The 23,231-nt window shown below is 45.6% G+C and overlaps 3 protein-coding genes across 9 annotated transcripts; 2 read left to right on the top strand and 1 right to left on the bottom strand.

Moving 5' to 3' along the window:
• The first annotated feature begins 83 nt into the window (after nt 1–83).
• On the top strand, nt 84–9,667 carry LOC109643514 (arf-GAP with coiled-coil, ANK repeat and PH domain-containing protein 2). Of its 3 annotated transcripts, none has more exons than XM_069534844.1 (22): nt 84–386; nt 495–552; nt 1,009–1,128; nt 1,257–1,310; nt 1,923–1,981; nt 2,418–2,601; nt 2,685–2,729; nt 3,077–3,154; nt 3,274–3,348; nt 3,882–3,985; nt 4,091–4,142; nt 4,347–4,447; nt 4,686–4,797; nt 5,148–5,341; nt 5,754–5,823; nt 6,025–6,119; nt 6,292–6,368; nt 6,499–6,653; nt 7,039–7,148; nt 7,224–7,334; nt 7,645–7,706; nt 7,801–9,667. In XM_069534844.1, exons 1-22 carry the CDS (start codon nt 334–336, stop codon nt 8,001–8,003), a joined length of 2,172 nt encoding a protein of 723 aa, XP_069390945.1. In that variant the 5' UTR covers nt 84–333; the 3' UTR covers nt 8,004–9,667. The 3 variants fall into 3 exon arrangements, with proteins under 3 accessions (XP_069390945.1, XP_069390944.1, XP_069390946.1); XM_069534843.1 differs by having other exon boundaries at nt 3,059–3,154; XM_069534845.1 differs by lacking the exons at nt 7,224–7,334; nt 7,645–7,706; nt 7,801–9,667 and having other exon boundaries at nt 3,059–3,154; nt 7,039–7,152.
• On the bottom strand, nt 9,609–14,822 carry wdr74 (WD repeat domain 74). Of its 2 annotated transcripts, XM_069534850.1 has the most exons (3): nt 14,674–14,822; nt 11,682–12,462; nt 9,609–10,352 (listed from the first exon to the last, which is right to left on the bottom strand). In XM_069534850.1, the coding sequence occupies exons 2-3, from the start codon at nt 12,288–12,290 to the stop codon at nt 9,825–9,827; spliced, it is 1,137 nt and encodes a 378-aa protein (XP_069390951.1). In that variant the 5' UTR covers nt 12,291–12,462; nt 14,674–14,822; the 3' UTR covers nt 9,609–9,824. The 2 variants fall into 2 exon arrangements, with proteins under 2 accessions (XP_069390951.1, XP_019968955.2); XM_020113396.2 differs by lacking the exon at nt 14,674–14,822 and having other exon boundaries at nt 11,682–12,620.
• On the top strand, nt 13,880–22,833 carry LOC109647277 (protein IWS1 homolog). Of its 4 annotated transcripts, XM_069534847.1 has the most exons (17): nt 13,880–14,148; nt 15,321–15,403; nt 15,532–16,180; nt 16,597–16,662; nt 16,856–17,063; nt 17,143–17,200; nt 17,416–17,525; nt 17,888–18,038; nt 18,124–18,206; nt 18,440–18,569; nt 18,647–18,764; nt 18,855–18,966; nt 19,813–19,869; nt 20,261–20,317; nt 20,576–20,687; nt 21,104–21,255; nt 22,315–22,833. In XM_069534847.1, exons 1-16 carry the CDS (start codon nt 14,106–14,108, stop codon nt 21,227–21,229), a joined length of 2,163 nt encoding a protein of 720 aa, XP_069390948.1. In that variant the 5' UTR covers nt 13,880–14,105; the 3' UTR covers nt 21,230–21,255; nt 22,315–22,833. The 4 variants fall into 4 exon arrangements, with proteins under 4 accessions (XP_069390948.1, XP_069390950.1, XP_069390947.1 ...); XM_069534849.1 differs by lacking the exon at nt 19,813–19,869; XM_069534846.1 differs by lacking the exon at nt 21,104–21,255.
• The last annotated feature ends 398 nt before the right edge of the window (nt 22,834–23,231 follow it).

Below are 23,231 nucleotides of genomic sequence, written 5' to 3'. Positions count from 1 at the left end.
AGTACCACCCCGCGCCGTCGGTGTCGCTGCTCTTCCACTGTTTGCATTTAATACAACCCGGATCTTTGGCGGAACCGGAACTTAGCGGTCGGTTAGCAACCACATCAACAGCAGGATGCTCGGACAGCTGTTACACTGAAACTCACACTCTGCGGTTTATTCACGCGTCTGTGCGAACCGCACCGCCATGCGTGGCACGCAGGAGCGCGTGCACACAGAGAGAGCAGACCCACCGCCGCTGCGGAGCTAACAGGCTAATAGGCTAACTGTCAGAATGAGGCTTTGTTAATCTTTATCAACACCTGGACTCAGAGACAACGACAGTCGGACAACATGGACTCACTGCTGGACTTTGAGGAGTGTGTCATAGACTCACCTGAGTTCAGGTAAACACACACACACACACACACACACACACACACACACACACATCCTGTTGTCATGTTCTAACTCTGCATGACAACACCTACTGATTATGATGTTTTATTTTTCAGACTGAACCTGGATCAGTTTGAGAAGGACGTTTCTCTTTTGGAGACAAAACTGGACAAGGTACAATTACTGCTAATAATACTAATACTTCGAATACTTAACTACCACTGGTAATACTAATACCAAAATAATATGTAATTATAATGTAATAACCCTGCTAATACAACTACAGCTGTTAATACTAGTAATACTCCTACATTTACTGTTAATGATACTGCTACTGTTCCAAATACAACTTCTACTACTACTACTACTGCTGCTGCTAATAATACTAAAGCCCCTAATACTGCTACTGCAAATAATTAATGTACTACTAAACTGCTTATACTACTAATACTACTAATACTACTATTACAACTACTGCCATAACAGAAATACCATGAATACTGTTATTATTACAAGTACTGCTTCAAGTTGGACCGATGCATTTTCCTGATTCCATTCTGACTGCAGAGGAAACCTGCTGCTCACCTGTCATCTGGCTGTTGATTGGTCAATAATCTGTGTCTCAATCAGGTGATGAAGCTGTGCGGCAGGATGGTGGAGGCGGGACAAGCCTACAGTTCAGCCAACCAGCTGTTGCTGAGCAGCCTGGCGGAGCTCTCCATTTGCCAGAGGAAGGAAAACGTCATCACTGTATGGACCTACATGATGCTAATGCTAATGCTAACGACCTACAGTTGGGGGGCGGAGTCTCTGCTCATTGTTTCCATGTTTTCCTGTGAAATGTTTCTCACCCACTTCCTGTTTCCTTCCTCCTCTAGAACTGTCTGAACCAGTTTAACCAGGGTCTGCAGGAAGTGGTCAGCTTCCACACTGTGAGTGCACACACACACACACACACACACACACACACACACACACACACACACCCTGTTTTCATGTTCTAACTCTGCACTTGTGTGAAACTGTTGTGTGTAGGGTTTTAACATCATTTAAAATAATAATTCGTTTTTTAGTCCAGAAAGTCACAGACTATATTTTTGATTAATTGTTTGCATCAGTTTCAAATACACAGCGAGTGAGCATAACAGTTGTTTTCTAACTTTTTCTTTTGGACAGTGTCTGTTGATGCTTTATTCTTGTGTCATCAACGTTATGAATAACACAAGGAGACGCTAGAAAATAAAAATGCATAAAAATTAAATCAATTAAAATTACGAGGGTATTTTAAAAAGTAATGTATAATAATTCAGTTAAGTACTGTATCTGAATTTCTCTTCTTAATTTTAATATTTTAGTATTATTCATATGTTTCTTTGTTTCTGTAGATTCTTATTATATTGAAGCTGTGTGATTTTCTCGTTCACAGTTCTCACCAGTGAAAATCTCTTTTAGCTGCCACAGTAATCTGATTTCTGAACAGCAGCTGCAGTAACTGGTGTTGTAGAATTAATAACTGTAATAGATAATCTGTCTCTCCTCCTCAGATGTTGTTTGATCAGACCCAAAGAGCCATCAGTCAACAGCTGACCAACCTCTGCACACAGTAAGTCCAACACACACACACACACACAAACACACACACACACACTTTTGTTTGTCTATAGTCTTTTAAGTGACTTAAATTAGAAAATTATAAAGTAATACATAAATGACAGAGTCAGAGTACATTCATTTACACATGATCTAAGTCATGTTAATAATAGATTATTGTTACAGCTGAGGTGTGTTGATAAAACTGTGATGAAATTACATCATTCTATTGTATTGTTCTATTGAACTATTGTATGTTTTTAAATGAACTATGTTATAATACATAGTGTTTTACAGTGAATTCAATCTTCTTAACTTCCTGTTGTTCATTATCGCACCCTAACAATAAACAGTACATTTATTTATAGTCACCTGATTTATAACAAGAGCACATATTATCCTGACGATGACGATGATGATGTGATGAAGACAGTGTTTGTGTTTCTGAGGTTCCTCCCCCAGCTGGCAGAGACCAGGCGGGAGTTTGTTCGGATCAGTGAGGATCTGGAGACAGCGGCGGTAAAAAACGCTCAGGTGTCTCGCCACAAAGCCGGCGATGCAGAGAGGGCCAGTCACCTGCTGCTCGCCACGCGTAAATGCTACCAACACTTTGCCCTGGACTACTGTCTGCAGGTATGACACGCCGATATGGTGTCATGACTGTAATGTTTTTTTATTTTCTAAAATCTAATGCTGCACACTGTTTTTATTTTCAGCTCAACACCTTCAAAACTCAGCAGAGGGCAGACATCTTGAACTCTGTGAGTTTAATTTTACAAACTGCATCAGAACTTGTCATTGCATCATTTCAACATTTGATAAAAACAACCGATAAAAGTGGAGAAATAAAATAGATCATGAATAATATCAACAATCTTTGAATCAATCAGACAGAGTTAGTTGATGAAGCAGAGAGGGATGATGGGAGCTGTAGTCTTCTTCCTTTAGTGTTGATGATACATATATAAAGGGGATTGGACGCCACCAACAGGCGACCAAATGAAACGCACTGTTACGTTGATGAAAACTACAGTGTGTGTGTGTGTGTGTGTGTGTGTGTGTGTGTGTGTGTGTGTGTGTGTGTTGTCAGGTCTTCTCCTTCATTCAGGCTCAGTTCACTTTCTTCCACCAAGGCTTCGACCTAATCAGAGACCTGGATCCCACCATGAAGACCATGGCAGCACAGGTCCTGACCTCTGACCCCCTCACTCTTTCATCTACTTCCCCTAAATCATGACTGTCGACACAAAGTGAAACATGAATGACTGAATCTGACGTGTGTTTGTCCTCCTGTCTGTCCCTCAGTTGTCCCAGCTGTCTACAGAGTGTTCGGTTAAAAGAAAGGACCTGGAGAACAAACACCTGCTGGTGCAGCAGAGAGTAAGAACTTCCCCTCTGTTCATCAACTGCGTCTCTATTCAGGGGCCGCGTCCTTCAGAGGCTGCATTTGAAGACTAATTCTGTCACAGCTGTGTGACGAGGCTGCCCTATTTCGAAGGCTCCTTCAAATGAGTCCTTCTATAGCTGAGCAACAAAGGGTCCAGCGGCAGGACCTTCTCCAACCTATCCCAGGATTGATTGTGTAGCTGTGTGGGTGGTTGAGCTGCAGTTAGTGCAGCCGCTCAAAGTAGCTAATGATGCAGCGGTGAGAGCAAAATATTAAATCCTCTGAAGACCACACTGTCTCATTAAGACTATAATTATTATTCTCCTTTCTGGACTACCTGATGTACGGAGGTGTGGTCCTCGAATGCAGCCTCTGAAGGACGTGGCCCCTGAAGCCTGTCATTCACTAAAACCATCAAAAACATGTGTGTGTGTGTGTGTGTGTGTGTGTGTGTGTGTGTGTGTGTGTGTGTGTGTGTGTGTGTGTGTGTGTGTGTGTGTGTGTGTGTGTGTGTGTGTGTTTTCAGGATGCCTCGGGCGAGCCGATGGTCAGCCCGTGTCCTGGCAGTGATGACATCATCCAGGGTTATCTGTTCAAACGGTCCAGGAGGAAATCTAAAACCTGGAAGAGGTACAGACTGGATTTGTCTTTTATCTGTGTCTCGTCATATCATTCATATCAATATTTATAATATTAGAACTGAATCATCTTGATTTTTAACATTTAATCTTTCAGATGCTGGTTTTCCATCAGAGACAATCAACTAATCTACAGAAAGTCACACAAGGTGAGACTGAACAGTCACTGCAGCAAAACATTATTGAATCATAAATATTAATGTATGGAGACATAAACCATATATAGAGACATAAAGACACACGGTGTATCGACATGTGGAGCGGCTGGATCTTCTTTATGATGATAAATAAAAACAGAGTCAGAGTAGAAACGACCGGAGACTTAAACTTTATTGTTCCGTGTTCTCCTGCAGGACGACGCCATGGTTCTGTTCGAGGATCTCAGACTCTGTGCCGTCAAATCCCTGGAACACATCGATCGACGTTTCTGCTTCGAGCTGCTCTCCGTCCAGAAGTAAGACGCTCACGCAGAACACGGCAACCAACTACGAGCCTGATGTCTTATTCTATTCTACTTTCTTATCGTCAGTCAAACCCTGGTTTAGATTCAAGACTGAAAATTTCGATAATTCTAATTGATTCAAACCAACAACTGGTTTGTGTCTTCCCTCCTGTGTGACTCTGACTCTCAGCTCGGAGTCCGTTCCTTCTGAAACTGTAAATCTGTAACGAAGCTGTCATGTTGTCTTCAGGTGCTGTGCTCTGCAGGCCGACTCGGAGCAGCTGAAACAGGCCTGGCTCAACACTCTGCAGGGCAGCATCGACCTCGCTTACAGAGAGAGAGCCGGCGCTCCACTCACACAGGCAGGTTCACCCTCAGCGACCAGTACATCTATATCGCCCCCTGGTGGCTGGCTGCACTGTAATACATAAATATCCACATGGTTTCTTAGCAACTGAAAATGTTGATAAAAATTATAATCCATCATTTTCCATAATGTATTAATAATTGATTATATGTCCTCTGAAGACAGGGAGTCTTGATTTGAATCTTCAGAGTTGATCAGAGTTGTGATGATGTGACATTTGTGATGTTTCCTTATTGGATCCTTTAATATGGACAGTGCTTTGAAAAGCTCTATATAAATCTGATGTGTTATTATTATTATCTATTCACATTCTGGACATGTCATGTATGTGTCACCTGTGTTCAGCCGAAAGAGCCCCCCTCTCTCCTGTGTGGTGGGAGTGACTCACCAGGCCCCCCCGCTCAGAGGCAGGCTGCCCTGGGCGTGGCCCTGAGGGGCCCGGGGAACCAGCGGTGCTGTGACTGCGGCGAGGAAGAGCCTCGCTGGGCCTCCATCAACCTGGGAGTCACCATGTGCATCGAGTGCTCCGGCATACACAGGTAACCACAACAGGAGGCGTGTCTAATGCTACATCCATGTTTTAAAACGCATCTCTGTTGCTATGGTTACTATGGAAGCTTTTGTAAATGCTTCATGCTGGTGTTTTAATTAGAAAACTCTAAAACTCGTGTTTTATTCCGGATGAACAGAAACTTTTGTCAAGGGTGACACCGACGCCCACGTTGTCGACCAGTGTACTTGGTCGTGTGACGGACGAGATTAATTCTGATGAAACACTCGTCTCTTTGTTTCAAACCTTTTTTCAGTCTCTTGTTTCTGTTGAAACTTAATTTCTCTCAATATCATCTCATATTTCGTACAAAGTGTTTTATAGAGAGTAAACATTATGGACAGTTTGATATTAATGTGTAGAATTATTTTCAGACTATAAAGATGTCATCATGTCTGTAGGAGCCTGGGTGTTCACCTGTCTAAGGTCCGATCTCTCACTCTGGACTCATGGGAGGCTGAACAGCTGAAGGTAACACACACACACACACACACACACACACACAATCGTTTCGAGAATATGAACAGCTCTTATTATGGCGGCCACTGAACTACTTCCGGGTCATTTCACTCTGTTACGAAGGTTCCTAAGCAAAATGCACCATTCAAACCCACCCACACAGTAACTTCTTCTTCTTCTCTTCTCCTTCATCTTCTTCTTCTTCTTCTTCAGCTCCTGTGCGTCTTAGGAAACGATGTCATGAACCAGATCTACGAGGCTCGATGTTCAGAAGAAGGGCGAGTTAAGCCCTCCGCAAACAGCCCTCGGTAAAATCACTGCACTGTTGCTGTGTTTGTAGTGAATTTCTGATCACTAGTCATTTTAATAATTGATCAACGTGTGTAAATGTGTCGTGTTGATTTCTGTTTAGAACGACAGAGAACAAAGTGAACTCTGACCTGAAGCTTCTCCTTTAACTCAGGAGTTTTTCTTCCTCAGATCCGAGAAAGAGATGTGGATCAAAGAGAAATATGTGGAGAAGAGATTTGTGCAGAACAGCCGCTCAGAGAGAGATCGTAAGTCTGAAGTCACAGAGATGTGATAATGATGTCATTACATCCTTTGTTAATGTGGTTAAAGACGCGACATTTTCTGACATGATGAAAAAAAACGTACAGATATTTAAAGAATCTCGTTCTGTTTCAGAGCGTCAGAAGGTCGAGGCCGGGCTGCGTCTGTATCAGGCGGCGTTGGTGGGAGACCTGGTTGCTATGGCAGCAGCGCTGGCTGAGGGGGCGGAGGTCAACGGTAGCATCGCAGAGGAGGAGGGACGTACGGGACTGATTGGAGCTGCTGTCGGGGTGAGGAGGCATCTCTGGGTTAAAAAGTTAACGAGGCTGAAAACTCTGAAGAATCACTGATCAATAATGTCAGGAGGCTCGTTAACAGGAGGTGCTCTCCCTCCACCTCCACTTAAAAACTTTATTTTGGAAGTTATGCTTTGTTTGGGAATCAAACCTGTGACTGTAAACCTGCTTAGTAACAAGCTAGTAACTGGATTGTAAGAAAACCCAGTTCTTGACAGAAAGTGACAGTGAAACTTTGACCCAGGTTGAAATATATATATATATATATATATATATATATATAAGCCACATTTCTATGTCCTCAGAACTTGTAATACTTTTCCCCGTGTGATTTCAAATTGTTCAGATTTCTTTGAATGTTTCTCTCTGCGTCCTGCAGGGGTCACTGTTGGCCTGTGAGTTCCTGCTGCAGAACGGCGCAAACATCAACTACCGAGACCTGAGAGGACGGGGAGCGCTACACGCTGCTGCCACCGCTGGACACACGGGGTAATAACACTGTGCAACACACTGCACGTTGTTTAAATAAGATCAGATGTGGCTGATCTTCATTGGCTGTTGTAGGCAGGTGTGTCTGCTGTTGAAGAGAGGAGCCAATCAGTACGCTGTGGACGAGAGAGGACAGGACCCGTTGGCCATCGCCGTGGAGACGGCCCACGCTGACATTGTCACGCTGTAAGTCACCGGAATGTTTAACGTGTTAGAATGAAGTTGTGGAATCCGTCACAGTGAACGTCTGACAGCCGTCGTTTGTCTGTAGCGTTACGAGCGGTGTCCGAGGAAAAGCTGTGGCTAATTATTAATACGTTGTAAACGAACTAAGGATCCGGATTATTTAACGTTAACAACACATTATTAGCTTAACAAGCTACGTTAGCTAAATCAGAGGTGGAGATCAGAGCTGATGTTTATCTAACGTCAGTTGTAGATTATTAATCCTGACACGAGTCAAGTGTTTCATCGGCTCTGGTTGTCGTGGTTTCAGGCTGCGGATGGCCAGGATGAATGAAGAGATGAGAGACTCAGACGGAGTCTTTGGATCTGCTGGTGAGTCGACTCTGCTTCACCTCTAACCCGGCGCTCTTAACAATCGTCTGTAAACAACGGCGAGCTGATTTTAAATGTGACGTCATTCCCTCAGGGGACGACCAGACGTTTCAGGACATCTTCCGAGACTTCAGCGACATGGCCTCTCACGACCCGGAGAAACTCAGCCGGCGGCGGTTCAGCAGGGGAGGAGGGGAGGACGAGCGGGACGAAGAGGACGAAGAGGAGAGAGGAAGAACGGGAGGAGAAGGAAAAACGGTGAACAGGAAAAACTGCATTGAAAAGACATCAGAGTGACATCACCTGAGGCTGGAGGCGTGTCCGTCCACAGACGAGTCCCCAGAACCTCAGACTTCATTTCAACTTTTAGAAAAGTTTACAGATTTCTACACCTAGAAAATATAACGATATAATCTCTTATATTCTAACGACGACTTCACGTAATTTACTTCATGTTCAGTTACTAAGTGTTAGCAGTGGTGGGGGGGGGGGGCAGCTCTGACTGCAGCTGACGATTCATTTCATCATCAATTCATCTGACAAAGGATTTTTCACAGTTTAGTTTCAAAGAGTTTTGTCCGACAGTGAATATTCACATCTGAGAAAATCATTTACTTTGTTTTTTAAATGTTTTTGTCATTTTAGTCTTAAGATATTTATGAATTATTAATTAATTATGATGGAAATATTTAATTTACTTCTGAAAAGTATGAAATCATGATTGAGCTCATCGTCCCCACTGGTTAGTGTCCTTTCATTCCTGTCATGAAACAGGAAAGTTACGTCCGCTGTGTTTTAACTTGTTTATCTGCAGAAACTGTGAAAAATGACTTTTGCTGCGTCTTAGTGTAGAAGTTGGTTTGTGTTTGGATGGAGCTGAGTGGTCACATGGTCACTGCCAGAAATGAGTGTAATCTGTGGCTCCACCCACACTGACGTGTTTGACCTCTCATCACTGTTGCCATGGTTACTAAGAGTTAGGACAGAATTGAACACAAACGTCAGGATCAAATGTTTTCTATCCAGAAGGTCAAAGGTCAATTCACTGACCTCATTTCCTGAAACTTGATCCATCGGTGGAGACGAACTAACACGACGATCTGATTCTGGTTCAAATGTTCGTGGTCGTCAGAGGATGAACTCTAATAACTGTGGTGATCCTGACTGTTCATCTAGCGCCACCATCAGGTCAACATGTGCACTACTTCGATTTCAGGTCACGTGTTTTATTTAAATTGACGATATAAGATGTGTTGGTGGTTTTCTGTGTCTTCTGATTGGCTGACAGTTTTCTGAGTGACAGACGTCCTGACCAACCACAGGTCAGGGACTGAAGCCACGCCTGTCACTTGGTGACATCACAAAGTGACAGGCGTCCTGTGAACTGTGGACGAAGTGTTTTTAAACTGAAGCGTCTCCACTTGTTTCACATCTGAACACAAACTTCACTTTCCACAGCGACGGACCTTCGATCAGTTTGAGTCTTGAGCACATTTTCCACGTCAGGATGTTTTATTGTTTTTTTAATGTGTTCTCTAACCTGTGATCTAAAAAGGGAAGTGAGTCGTGTTTGTGACTGAACAGAATCAGCTCTGATTCACGTTCATATTATTTTAAAAACCTCACGGCGTCGTTTTAGAATCACGTGACTGAGATTTGTCTTCGAGTTCAGACTGAAGCACGACGATGGATTCGAACTCAGATCAAAACATTTCACTAACATGAGGCTGTTTAATAAAAACTATGATACACGTCTGAGTCTCGTGTTCACAACTCACAGATAGAACCTGAAGCTGAAGATGTTTGATTCATATGTGACGTTATATAATTGTGTTGAAGTGATGTTCTGAGTGAGACCACATCGTAACGTCTCGTTATAAAACAACTATGAACAGTGGAGAGTTACAGCGTCTCTGGAAAAATCTTTATTAACAAACTGAGAATAAACATTTTCACCAGAACAGAATTTGACTCTTTATAGAAAATATCAATTTACGAGTTTTAGCAAAGTGAGAAAAGGTTCATTCTTATTGGCTGTTAAAATAAGAGGAGGAGCTTTTCTTCTTCTGTGTTTTAACAAACTGAGTCAGTTGATGCGTTAACGTCTGTGATCACATCTCAGTCTTTCCTCTTCTTTTTCCTCTTCTTCTGTGGTTCCTCCTCTTCCTCCTCCTCCTCCTCTGTTATCCTCTTCGGCTTCTCCTTCACCTGCTCCATTGTGTCCCACACCTCGTCCTCCTCCTCCTTCACCTCCTGACTCACCCCCTCCCTCCCCGTCTCCCCCGCTCCGTCCTCCAGGTCGCGGCTGGACAGCAGGAGGCAGTTGAGTCTGGACTTCAGGTAGACTTTGTGCCGCAGCTTGCGGTCCTCCAGGTCGTGGATGCGGAGGAAGCGGTCCAGGCCGCAGGACGCCACCACCGGCTGGGAGGGGTGACACTGCAGCCACCGCACGCCGCCCGCCAGGCCCTTCAGACAGCCGCGGACCAGACCTTTCCTCAGGTCCAGCAGGGCGATCTGTCCGTGGGTGTTTCCAACCACCACCGTGTTACCGGAGGCGGGCAGGGACAGGGCGGTGAGCGGGTACTCGCCGTACTCCGCCTCCAAGACTGGGCGGCGCTGAGGGGAGGACGGGTCGAAGACGTGGACCTGACAGAGGACACATAACAAAGTGATGTGAGGACAGAGGACACGTCAGTGACTTCACAACCAGGAGGGGGCGCTCTCTCACCTTAACCCACCTGTTAACGTTGTTGACATTTTAAATCCTGAAAGTTTAAGTTCAATTAAATCACAAGATGAAACTTTTAACCACAAGATGAAACTTTTAACCACAAGATGAAACTTTTAACCACAAGATGAAACTTTTAACCACAAGATGTTTGAGAAACAAGAAGATGGAAGTTTTTAAAGGTTGATAACCTCACGACTGCCCCTCCCCCTCCATGTCTCTCTCTCTCTCTCTGCCCCCCCCTCCATGTCTCTCTCTCTCTCTGCCCCCCCTCCATGTCTCTCTCTCCCTCTCTGCCCCCCCTCCATGTCTCTCTCTCTCTCTGCCCCCTCCATGTCTCTCTCTCTCTGCCCCCCCTCCATGTGTGTCTCTCTCTCTCTCTGCCCCCCCTCCATGTCTCTCTCTCTCTGCCCCCCCTCCATGTCTCTCTCTCTCTCTGCCCCCCCTCCATGTCTCTCTCTCTCTGCCCCCCCTCCATGTCTCTCTCTCCCTCTCTGCCCCCCCTCCATGTCTCTCTCTCTCTGCCCCCCCTCCATGTCTCTCTCTCCCTCTCTGCCCCCCCTCCATGTCTCTCTCTCTCTCTGCCCCCTCCATGTCTCTCTCTCTCTGCCCCCCCTCCATGTCTCTCTCTCTCTGCCCCCCCTCCATGTGTGTCTCTCTCTCTCTCTGCCCCCCCTCCATGTCTCTCTCTCTCTGCCCCCCCTCCATGTCTCTCTCTCTCTGCCCCCCCTCCATGTGTGTCTCTCTCTCTCTCTGCCCCCCCTCCATGTCTCTCTCTCTCTGCCCCCCCTCCATGTCTCTCTCTCTCTCTCTCTGCCCCCCCTCCATGTCTCTCTCTCTCTGCCCCCCCTCCATGTCTCTCTCTCTCTGCCCCCCCTCCATGTGTGTCTCTCTCTCTCTCTGCCCCCCCTCCATGTCTCTCTCTCTCTCTGCCCCCCCTCCATGTCTCTCTCTCTCTGCCCCCCCTCCATGTCTCTCTCTCTCTGCCCCCCCTCCATGTGTGTCTCTCTCTCTCTCTGCCCCCCCTCCATGTCTCTCTCTCTCTGCCCCCCCTCCATGTCTCTCTCTCTCTCTCTCTGCCCCCCCTACATGTCTCTCTCCCTCTCTGCCCCCCCTCCATGTCTCTCTCTCTCTCTCTCTCTCTGCCCCCCCTCCATGTCTCTCTCTCTCTCTCTGCCCCCCCTCCATGTCTCTCTCTCTCTCTGCCCCCCCTCCATGTCTCTCTCTCTGCCCCCCCTCCCTCTCACCTGGTGGAAACCTGTGCACGTCACCACTTTGTCTGTCTCCGGTATAAACGCCATGTCTCTGACCCAGTGCGGCCTCCGTAGATCGAGCCAGTCGTCCCGCAGGTTCTTTGCGGTGAACGCGGGTTTCTCGGGCCGCTCCAGGTCCCAGATCTTCAGGCCGTTTTCTTTCCCTCCGGTCGCGACCTTGTTCGGATGAACCGGGCTCAGCCGCATCCTGCACACGTTCTTCCCGGCGTCCAGTTCGGCGACGGGCTCGGTGCTGTCCTCCCTCCAGACCCGCACCGTCCCGCGCTCCCCGCAGGTGAGCAGCCCGGAGCCGCTGAGCGCCGCCAGCCCGGTGAAGCAGCCGTCCTCCGGGTCCCCGCAGCGGCGGCTCTCGGTGAACTCGCCCTTCTCGGTGCTGAACGTCTTCACGGTTCCGTCCACGGACCCGACCAGCAGCTCGCTCTCCGCCGGGTCCCCCCAGCACAGAGCCCGCAGCTCCTGGTCCCGGCTCAGGTGGCTCGTGTTGCAGAAGTTGAAGGCCTGTTTCCGGGACACGCTGACCCCCTTCAGGATCCCGGTCTCCGAGCCGAGCCACACGGAGCACAGCCGGCTCCGCTCCCCCATCTCCCCGCAGTCTGACCCGCAGAGAGCCGCAGTCTGACCCGCAGAGAGCCGCAGAGAGCCGCAGTGACACTGACGCTGGTCCCGGTTCCGAAAACACGCGTGGCTCCTCTGTGCGTGTGTCGCACATCTATGACGTCACACCACACTCAAAACCTTTATTGATATTTTGTTTCTGTACAGAGAAAAAAACAAAACAGAAATAAATAGTTTCTGCATCGAATATGAAACCTGCAGGAAAATCCAATGTTATAACAGTAAATAAGAATTAATGATAAATACATGAATACAAATAAATAATGTGAGCTGAGCACAGATTCACCTCAAAGTCTGAAACTAGATTTATTATTGTTGTTGTTATTATTAGTATCGTTCTTTTATTGTTCTTCTTATTGTTATTATTATTATTATTGTTATTATTGTAGTTTGATTGTAAAAATTGGCGCCTTCACATTAAAACTTCCGTTAATCACTTTGGTAAACGTGTGTCTGCTGCCCTCCTGTGGCCATAGTGTGTAAATATTTTTTTTTGTTGTTACACACTGTGACCACAGGAGGGCAGCACTAACAGTTTGTGCAGACTTTAAATAGAAATCTTTAATAACTAAATATAAGTTTAATAACGTTTCTTCTGCAAACATCCTGCTAATGATCTGTTTTTAATGCGGAATCAAACCAACCGAGACGAGATGGAGCTGAAACTGAGCTTCAGTAATAACCATCGCAAAATGATTTTTAACAATTACAAAGTTTTATTTTTCCGATCTGGAATCATCAGAATGAAGTTTGTCTGTCAAGTTATAATGTGAAGCACAGTGAGACTGAACTACCGTTTATATTACGTCTGTAGTTATCTTAACACTGCCCTCCTGTGGTCACATTGTGTATGTACAACTCTGTGCTGAGCAATCCTTTTATTTTGAAAGAGTCAAAGGAAGTATAACTATGTAATTATTCCGCTTTTACGTTAAAGTTCAGGAGCACAGATAATGGTTGTCTGCTGCCCTCCTGTGGTTGCAGATCGTAACTACACTCTAAGTCGTCACGTAGTTTCAAGCTGTGGCCACAGGAGGGCAGTGTGCACATGAGCGTCCGTACACTACAGGGACTCGAACTCATCCGGGAACTTTGCTGTTGGTCGGTGGAGTTAAAGTGAAGTTAACAACTAATTTGTACAAATCAATCGCTTCTTCACCGTTTGTCAGATTTTGCACGTATTGATCCTTAAAACGCAGATTATTTTCAACATCCGGATTATTTTTCACTTTGTCAAGTTAGTGTTTATCATGTTTTCTTTGAATTAACTTTATTAAAAAGATTCAGAAACATAAACAGCAAGAAATGAATTTCATTAGATTCATATAAATCAAGTAGACAAATGAAAACATAAAGAAATAAAATGTATTTTTAAGAGAAACTAAAACATAAAAAACGGAAGTAAAATAATAATAATTGATTTATATTTATATAACTTTCAGCTTTAATGTTTCACTACTTTGATTTCACTCGTGACTGAAGATGATGATGATGATGAAGATGATGATGAAGATGATGAAGGTGATGATGATTCATTTATGTTGATAATAAAGTTTATTTAAAAACGGCAGTGACGCCATCAGGCAGCGCCCGCGTGTGCAGATGACGCAGTTCCGCCATCTTGGCTCCGAGGCTGCGGTAGCTAGCTGTTAGCTGTTAGCTCGGTAAACGCGTCGTCGGGTTCTGATTCTGCTTCTGATTTTGTTTCCGTGAGATTAACGTGGAAGTTGTTCCGGTTCTTCGGGTCTGAACCTGAAACGTGAACCCGCGTTGGGGCGAGTGATGGACGGGGAAGAGGACGACTTCATGTCCGGGAGCCGCTCCGGTAAAAACACACAAACTGTCTTTGTTTCCCGGTAAAACGACGACGCTCCGGTAACTCCTGTTTTCTCGTCGTCGCTGAGTCTGAAGTTTAGAAACTTGATCAACGTGACGCTCAGATCAGGGGTTAGCATCGTTAGCTTGTTGTTGTGAGCTAACGATGCTAATGTTTAGGTTTGTCGGAAAAAACCAACACAACAACAATCATGTGATTCCAAAGCAATCACGTCACGAGCTCTTTTCTCATTAGTCAACTTTAATTGATTCAAACATTTATTTAGAAATGATTGAACAACAGGAATATTAAAGCTGCGATTGTGAAATAAAACCTTCATTTTAACACGTGACCATCCACATTGAGACTGTGATCAGTGTAATGATCATAGTGATAGTTAGAATAAATAGTTATAATAAATAGTGATAATTAGAATAAATAGAGTTATAATAAATAGTGATAATTAGAATAGAACATCTCTGGATCTCAGTAGAAACCCTTCGTGGATTGTTCTTTATATTGAGGACAACTTACTGTTCAGATGAATGTGGAGCTGGAAACGAGTTGACAAAGTAAAAAGAAGTAGATTTATATTAAAGAACAAATGAGCAGTCGAACAACCTCATGTCTACTTGACTTCCACGTGTTTGTCATGTGACTGAATCAGCAGGAAACATTTGATCAACATCTGAAGTAAAGTCCAGCTGTGTTGACGTCCTGGTGACGTCATGTGATTCCTGTGGTTTGCTGCAGGATCGGTTTTCACTTCGACACAAGATTTTATTTACTGTTTGTAGAAAATGTGAAGCTTCAGAAGATGATTTGAAAGTTTAGTTGTTTTCAGGATTTAAAAGCAGACGAGTTGATAATCTCCGTTTATTTTCCACCATGTGATGAACTGTGGAGGTTTTATGGACTTTGGTTTTCAGACTCTTGTAAAGTAGATTTTTTAATGGAGACAGATTCAGTGTTTAATGGATTTGACGTCACAGATGTTGTAGATGGTCGATGTGTCAGAGTCATGTGATCTATAGTTGAACCTCTTTGATCCTCTTCCTGTGCACGAAGTTTGGTTCACAGATTATAATCGATCCTGAAATCGTTTGGTTTTTAAAGAGAATTTTTACCTGAACGTTGGACTTGAGTTGTTTGTGGTTCTTGACCTGTTGTGTGTCCTGCAGATGACGGCGGTGGCACTCCGGTTCAGGATGAACACCCGGCGTCAGACGGCGAGGACGTGAGGAGCGACAGACACGAGTCTGAGGTCAGAACGAGGCTCCGCCTCTGACAGTCACAGATGAAGTGAACACAAACTCTTCATGGTTATTTTTTAGGACGTTTGGTTTTATTAACGAGTCCCTGGTGTTTCTGACCCTCTGCTTGTCTCAACAGGACGAGGGCAGCAATGAGGAGGACGCCCCCCACGCCATGGAGACCAGCGGGGCCGCCAGCGGCTCTGACAACGAGGACGGCAGAAGGGCCGACAGCGACTCAGAGGGCGAGGCCCCCAGGGGCCACAATGGAGACGACAAGAGTGACTCGGAGGTCGAGGCTCCTCGTCCTGCAGACAGTGACGGAGACTCCCCGGTCAAACACAGGATGAGCGGTTCAGACCACGAGGATTCGTCACCGGTCAAACACAGAGCGTCAGATCATGAGGAGGGGGAGGGGTCGTCCCCACTTAAACGCAGAGGGAGCAGCTCGGACAAGGAGGAGGGGGAGGACCGTCCCAAAGCAGCCGCAGACAGCGACTCAGAGAACGAGGACGCCAAACCTGCTGCGTCCAACCGGTCCAATGCCGACAGTGACTCTGACACAGAGGCGCCCGCCAGACGAAAGGCGGCACAGATAGACTCTGATGAGGAGGAAGAGGGGGAGGAAGGGAAACAGGAGGAAGTGGGAGGAGGAGGGAAGTGGAAAGCTGTGATGCAGTCTGACAGCGAGGATGAGGAGGAGGGAGGAAGGAGGAAGGCTGCAGCAGGAAGTGATGGAGAGAAGCAGGAGGAGGAGCAGAGAGACGAGAGCGACGACGAGAAGCCAGGTACTGACCTCAGATCAGCCCAGTCACACACATACACACATCGACCTCCGTCCACACAAACACCTGAAAACACGTCACGTGACCGCTCACACGTCATGTGGTGTAAACAGGAAGTAGATCGTCTCCTCTGCAGTTGGTTGCTTAGTGAAAACACAACCAGCAGCGTTTATTGTTATTATTATTATTGTTATTGTTGTTATTGTTAATTAACAAGTTAATTATTAATATTTTCATTTAGCTTCACACACGTCTCTGATTTAGAGACGGTAAAACTCCATCAGGCGTAACCATAGCAACAGTGATGAGTTTTAAAACTAATCTGTGTTTGTTTGTGTGATGTCGACTTTTATCTGCAATTGAAAATGTGTGTGTGTGTGTGTGTGTGTGTGTGTGTGTGTGTGTGTGTGCGTGTGCAGTGAAGAGGAAGAAGGCGATCCTGTCAGACAGTGAGGATGAGGATGAGGAGAAAGCAGATAAACCAGGTGAGAGATGTTTTTATTTTGTGGCTCATTTTTTTCCTGAAATGTAAAATCAGCATCTTTGTGCAGAAAAACAGTTCAAATGTCTAAAATCAGTAAAAACAGAACCGAGTTTATAAACTGACGATTACATGACACCTGGTTAATAATGAGGCCGTCTCCACAAACACCACGCTTCCTGTTTCTTCCTCTTCAGCAGTGAAAAGGAGTCGGGCGGTGTCGGACGATGAAGAAAACTCGGACAGCGACGCGGCGTCGGGCGGACCTGATAAGAGTCTGGCGGCTAAACTGAGGGAGCTCGGCTCCGACAGTGGCAGCGAGGACGAGAGCTCGAAGGCCGCGGCAGGGAAGAAGGATGAGAAGGCGCTGTTCGGCAGCGACAGCGAATCCGGAGACGAGGAGGAGTGAGTTCAGGATTTCTCATCGGTCGGTGTAAACAACCCGCGAGCTGCTGGTGTGACCTTTGACCTCTGTTTGTTGCAGGAAAATGATTGCAGACATCTTCGGAGAGTCTGGAGACGAGGAGGAGGAAGAGTTCACGGTGAGTAAAACCGCCCGAAGGTTCTGTGTCTGTTTATCTTTGTGTCGTCGGTCATTATCAGTTTCTACCGTCTCTTCTCCTCCGTCCTGACCTTTGTGAAAGAAAGTTACTTCCTCATACCAGCATCTCTGGAAACCTCAGTAAATCATAAATGTGGTTTTAATTTGCTCACTGACGAGTAGAAAAGCTGAAATGTGAATATGTGTCTGCTGCAGGGTTTCAACCAGGAGGACCTGGAGGGAGAGAAGCAACAGGCCAAAGAGAAGAAGCAGCAGCTGCAGGAGGAGTCCGACTCAGACGAGGGAGTCGACCGCAGCGGCCAAGAGTGAGAATCTTTTAATGAACTACTGGTGTTAAATCAAACTTTGATTCACGTTTCATAGTAAAATAACATTATTTCATTAATGATTAGAGTTGATTTTTCTATTTGGCTCTTTAGTCCAAAATGTTTTGTCAAAGTGAAAAATGAATTGTCTTGTTGTGATGTAATGGTTTCTATTTTTATAAGTTGTGTGACAGTAAAATCAAAAAGTTTTATGAAACATCATCGATTAGATCATTTTACTTTCACTTGAAAACAAATCACAATAATTAAAAATGGTGTTTTAATTGTTTTAAAGAAAAGTTCAATCTTAACTCAAGTAAACGTGTGTGTGTGTGTGTGTGTGTGTGTGCGTGTTCGTTCAGCACCAGCTTCATGTCTGACTTCGACATCATGCTTGCTCGGAGGAAAGCCATGAACAGCAAGAAGCGAAGACACCGTGACGGAGGGACGTTCATCAGTGACGCCGACGACGTGGTCAGCGCCATGATCTCCAAGATGAACGAGGCTGCGGAGGTGCGCCTGTCGAAATGAAAGTCTCAGTGCGACTCAGAGTTGCTGCTGCGTCTGTGTCCTGACCGACGCTGTGTTGTTTCAACAGGAGGATCGAACTCTGAACAGTCAGAAGAAACCGGCGCTGAAGAAACTCACGCTGCTGCCGCAGGTCGTCATGCACCTGAAGAAGTAAGAGTCACATCTGTTCCACGTTAACACCTCATCACACATGATTTTATGATGGAGGCCATGACACGGGACGGACGTGAAACTGGAAGAACACAAATGTCTCAGGATGAAGAAGAGGAGCCGTGCACGTAGAGGACGAAGACTGCTGCTGCTTCATATGTGAAAGAAAAACTCTGAGTCCAGCTGCTCCTGTATCTGTGTGTTAAGTTGTTGTGTTGGTGTTTGTCCCTCAGACAGGACTTGAAGGAGACGTTCATCGACAGCGGGGTGATGTCGGCGATTAAAGAGTGGATCAGTCCTCTTCCGGACAAGTCGCTGCCCGCTCTCAGGATCAGAGAGGAGCTGCTGAGGATCCTGCAGGAGGTGAGGTCGCTGCTCGTTGGCTTGCAGCTCTCAGGTGAAGTCTCAGTTCAGTGTTCTCATGGTGTCTCCTCCTGCAGCTGCCCAGCGTCAGTCATGAGACTCTGAAGCACAGCGGCATCGGCCGGTCCGTCATGTTTCTGTACAAACACCCCAAAGAGTCTCGATCCAACAAAGACCTGGCTCTGAAACTCATCAGTAAGAAACTGTCTCTTTGTGCTACGTGTTGTTTTTAAAAGAGTGAAGTCGTGTGTTCTTCTTAACGATCCGTGTGCGTCTCGTTTCCAGATGAGTGGTCGAGGCCGATCTTTGGTTTGACGTCTAACTACAAGGGAATGACGAGAGAGGAGCGGCAACAGAGAGATCTGGCTCAGCAGATGCCTCAGAGACGACGACTCAGGTACAGACAAGTTTCATCCGGACGCGTTAACAACTGACACAACCACTCAGGTGAGAGCAGCGTGGACTCACACCCGCTCAACAACGTCCCGCACGCTCGTCAGGTTCGGTTTGGAGACTTTGTGGGGCGGGGACAGTGGCTGATGCTCCCTTGCTCTGATTGGTCACCTTGAAGACTCCGCTCTGATCTTCTCACCTCATTCACCTTCATTCTTCTGTAGCAGCTGTAAACTCCATGAATCATTCATACGACTGCTTCTACTCGACCTTCAGTCACTGGATGAACAGACGCAAACAACAAACACTGAAAAGTAGAAACAAACTGAGTCGTTTTCAGAATAACGAGGTTCTCTCACACTATAGATCCAAAAATAAATGTTTTTACTTAGAGCGAGTATATTTTTACTTTTGTATTTCCATCACAAGTTTGGAGTCAAATTTCACTTCGAGTGGAATTAAAATCTGACTCTGGATTTAAAGAGGATTCAGGTTTTGGAATGACCTGCAGCTGTTTCATGACATTTCTGCACCAAACAAACAAATCTAGTTTAAGTGTGTTCTGATGGGACGATGCCTCCTCTTCCTCCTCTTCCTCCTCTTTCTCCTCTTCCTCCTCTTTCTCCTCTTCCTCCTCTTCCTCCTCTTTCTCCTCTTCCTGCTCTTTCTCCTCTTTCTCCTCTTCCTCCTCTTCCTCCTCTTCACGTCTCAGCTCTGCCTGACGTCTCATCATCTTGTGTCATTGTTTTTGATCTCTCCTCCTCGTCACGTTGTGTTCTTCCTTTCAGTGTGTTCTGTTTTTTCATTCATCCCTCCATTTCATGTCTCCCTCCTCCTCCTCCTCCCCCAGTCAGCCTCAGAAGGTGGAGAGGGCGGAGGAACCCGACGTCTTCTCTCCACCCATCAGGTTGAGTCATGTGATTGCATGGTTGCACTGTGGGCGTCTCTGCTGACTGACAGTTTAACAACAAGTGAATCCAAAGTGAACCGACAGTGACAGTTACAGGTTCTAATGAAAAGCTGTTTGTTGTGAATGAAGCTGATCATGTGCGGGAGCCTCAGGTTTGTTCAGCACAGTCGACCCGATCGTTCCTGAACCATCAGAACAGAACAGGGTCTGGTTTAGAGTCTGAATCTCTGAGTCGCAGACTAACTGCTGTGAGGTGATGAAAACTAACGACAGCATGAAGACTGGTTCTACCAACATCGGGTGCAACGTGTCAGATTTGTGACGTGTGTTTCCATGGTTACTGGGAATTCATCCTGATGTAAACCTACGTGTCTCTGTCTCCCTTTAGTTCCGGGGGTCAGACGCCGCGGAGAGACCTGGAGAAGCAGCTCACTGGAGAGGAGAAGTAAGTTTATCGTTAAAGGAGACACACTCTGTTCAGCTTGAGGATTTCATTTGTGTCCTGACTGTCCATCGCTGCTGCTCCTCTTTTCAGCCTCTGTCTCAAACACTTGGTTCTAGCTCCTGTCGCTTTAAGACCCCCCCCTCCAGATAAAGCCCAGTCTTTGGTCGAAGCTTCTGGAGCGAGTCCGTCCCTTTAAATCTCACAGGAAGTCACGGTTATATTATTATTATAACAACTGGATTTTCCTCCCCCCCATAGAGCTCTGCGACCCGGTGACCCCGGGTTCTGCGCCCGGGCGAGAGTCCCAATGCCGTCCAACAAGGACTATGTAGTTCGACCCAAGTGGAACGTAGAGGGCGACTCCAGCAGGGTGAGTACATGGGGGGAGGGGGGGTGTTGTCATCGAAGATTTGAAGTGAATGTGTTTAAAAATGTTTTTTAAAATTGTTCAAACTAATTGAAAATTGAATAATAATAATAATGATAATTGTAATTTTTTTGCAGTTCAAACTATAATTATTCAAGATAAATATAATAATACTTTGATAAATCTCAGATAAAGTCTTTTTCATATCAAATACGTTTGATGACAAAAATCTAAAAATATCATTTTGTTTGAAGAACTGATCATTAAATACATTAATTTAAGAAACAAGCTTTTTAAATTCACTGGTGATTCAAAGCAGTTAAATCAACGGTAGAATTGTGGGAAATGTAGAAAGAAATGCTAAATGATAATTGATGACCTCGGAGGTCAGGAGCTGAGTTGTGATTGGTCCTCTGTAGAGCGGCTATAAGAAAGCCATCAGCCTGCTGGAGAAGCACAAACGCCGCTTTGCTGAGGAGAGGAAAATGCGTCGTCCGCAGGGAGCGGTCAAGATCAGCATAGAGGGCAACAAAATGCCCCTGTAGTTCCTGTGGTTGACCAGTGGGGGGCAGTAAGTCCTTTTGCATGGTGTGCAGTGATGGTCCAGCTGTGTGTGGCGTCCACACAGTGACCTTCTGAGGTTTCTGACCTGTGACCATACAGACCTGTGACCTCACTAACATGGCTCACGTGCGCAGATGTGCACACGTGATGAACTTGGTGGAGGCTAATCGTCCATGACGTGATGCATGACGTCCTTCACCTCCACCTGTGGTGCGGAGCTTCATCTGTGGGTGGGGTTTAAATGTCGAGCTAACCAGAGGAGCTAACCAGAGGAGCTAACAGGGCGTCTGTCGGAGGTGACGACATCGGAGCTGAAACGATTATTCGATGAATTATTGAGTCGACACGAAGTTAAAGCTGAAACGATCATTTGATGATGTTGAAGTTCCAACTCCTGAGCTGTGAACATTTCTGGACAGAACAGGAAGTGAATTTATTTTGCTCTCAGTCAAAGTTCACGTGTGAGAAGATGAAACCAACAAAACTGAAATGTAATAATTCAAACTGAGAACGAAGAATCTGTCAATCAATCAGTCGACTGATCAAACCTTTCAGTTCTAATCAAAACAACTGACTCATCACTTCCTGCACATATTTCACAATAAAAGTCCAACAGCATCTTCAGAGGGTGCTTTACCTTCATTCATTCGCTCTCATTGTGAAACAGGAAATGAGATTCACGATGTCGATCGGTGGAAGAACTAAAAACATTTAAAGGTTTAGTGTGTAAGATTTATCTGAAGGGATCTGGAAACAATCTAAAATAATCGTGGTGATGATTTCATGAGTGGCCAGACTGGACAAACTAAACACTGAAGGTTTCCACAGGTTCTCCTTCAGGTTTGGAAGAGGAGGGTGAGGTGAGGGGTGGTCAACTGCAACATGAAACTTCACCACTAGATGTCACTAAATTCTACACACTGAACCTTTAACGAAAGTCATATTACAGCAGTGTCACTGTAAATGAAAAGTGTATAAAGATTGAGAGTTTTGAACTCATCAAATGCTTTGTGTTTCCAGCGGACATGTTTTTAACTGTATGTTTCTGTCTCCGTTCTGTCCTCAGGGTCCCATGAAGAAGGGAATGTCCCGTGTGGATAAACAAATGCGTAGATTTGCTGACATCCGCCGCCTGACGAAGACGGGTCACGCTGTTAAAATCAGTGTAGAAGGAAACCGGATGCCGCTCTGATTTTAACCTCCGTAGGATTTATTCACTTTTTCTTTTTAATATCTTGTTCCTGAACCCCTCCCCCCCCCGGTCCTGCTCTGCCTTGCTCAAGAGCTGAGGTCAGTGTGAATGTCTGCTGATGGCACAGATATCTGAGAGATTTTGACCCCCCCAGGTTTTCCAGAACCAAATTCAGGAACAGAATCTTCCCCCTCTTTTTGTGACGGTGTTTTTATTTTGCTGAGCAGACAACCTCCTCGCTCCGTTCCCCTCCCCCCCTGCTGCCGCAGCAGCTGAACAGGTAGAAACTGTCGTCAGGACGCAGCTCACACAGGAAACGCTGCGTCTGATCTCATCCGGTGAATGTTCTGTATCTGATGATGATTTTCTTAATAAAGACTCAAACTCTCTTCACTCTTCTGTTCTCACTGTCACTTCCTTCACTCCACACACTCTTAGCTACATCAGTACATAAACATCACACGTTAGCATCATTTCATAAAGACTTGAATACTTGTCCCTTTTCCCTGCTGGTGTCCTCGTCCTCTTCATCAGTCTTTACCCTCCAGCACGTTACTGAATCTAATTATTACATTAACAAATCAATACATTGATTTTCCTGATCCATCGTCTGATAAAAGCTTTGAAACCTTGAGGAAGAAAAAACTCTCAGATCAGTGATGGTTTATTCTTTATTAAGCACGAGAACACGTAGAGTCAGAAGCAGAATCAGTCAACAGGTCTGAGCAGGAACGAAGTCAAATCTCCTCAAGTATCATTTCTCTGACGGGGAAACGTTTTCCACTGCACCA

The sequence above is a fragment of the Paralichthys olivaceus genome, chromosome 11, assembly GCF_024713975.1.
Source record: "Paralichthys olivaceus isolate ysfri-2021 chromosome 11, ASM2471397v2, whole genome shotgun sequence".
NCBI classification, from domain to species: Eukaryota; Metazoa; Chordata; class Actinopteri; order Pleuronectiformes; family Paralichthyidae; genus Paralichthys; species Paralichthys olivaceus.
This window is presented reverse-complemented; position numbering and strand designations above follow the sequence as displayed.

Bases quoted from the DNA above. Each gene is read 5' to 3' on its own strand.
- LOC109647277 (XM_069534846.1), top strand. From the start codon at position 14,106: ATGGACGGGGAAGAGGACGACTTCATGTCCGGGAGCCGCTCCG. The intron at 16,663-16,855 runs GTGAGAGATGTT...CTTCCTCTTCAG, and splicing joins GGAGAAAGCAGATAAACCAG to CAGTGAAAAGGAGTCGGGCG. The intron at 18,967-19,812 runs GTACAGACAAGT...CTCCTCCCCCAG, and splicing joins CCTCAGAGACGACGACTCAG to TCAGCCTCAGAAGGTGGAGA.
- wdr74 (XM_069534850.1), bottom strand. From the start codon at position 12,290: ATGGGGGAGCGGAGCCGGCTGTGCTCCGTGTGGCTCGGCTCGGAGACC. The intron at 10,353-11,681 runs GTGAGAGGGAGG...GTCCTCTGTCAG, and splicing joins CGTGCACAGGTTTCCACCAG to GTCCACGTCTTCGACCCGTC.
- LOC109643514 (XM_069534843.1), top strand. From the start codon at position 334: ATGGACTCACTGCTGGACTTTGAGGAGTGTGTCATAGACTCACCTGAG. The intron at 2,602-2,684 runs GTATGACACGCC...TTTTATTTTCAG, and splicing joins CCCTGGACTACTGTCTGCAG to CTCAACACCTTCAAAACTCA. The intron at 7,149-7,223 runs GTAATAACACTG...TGGCTGTTGTAG, and splicing joins GCCACCGCTGGACACACGGG to GCAGGTGTGTCTGCTGTTGA.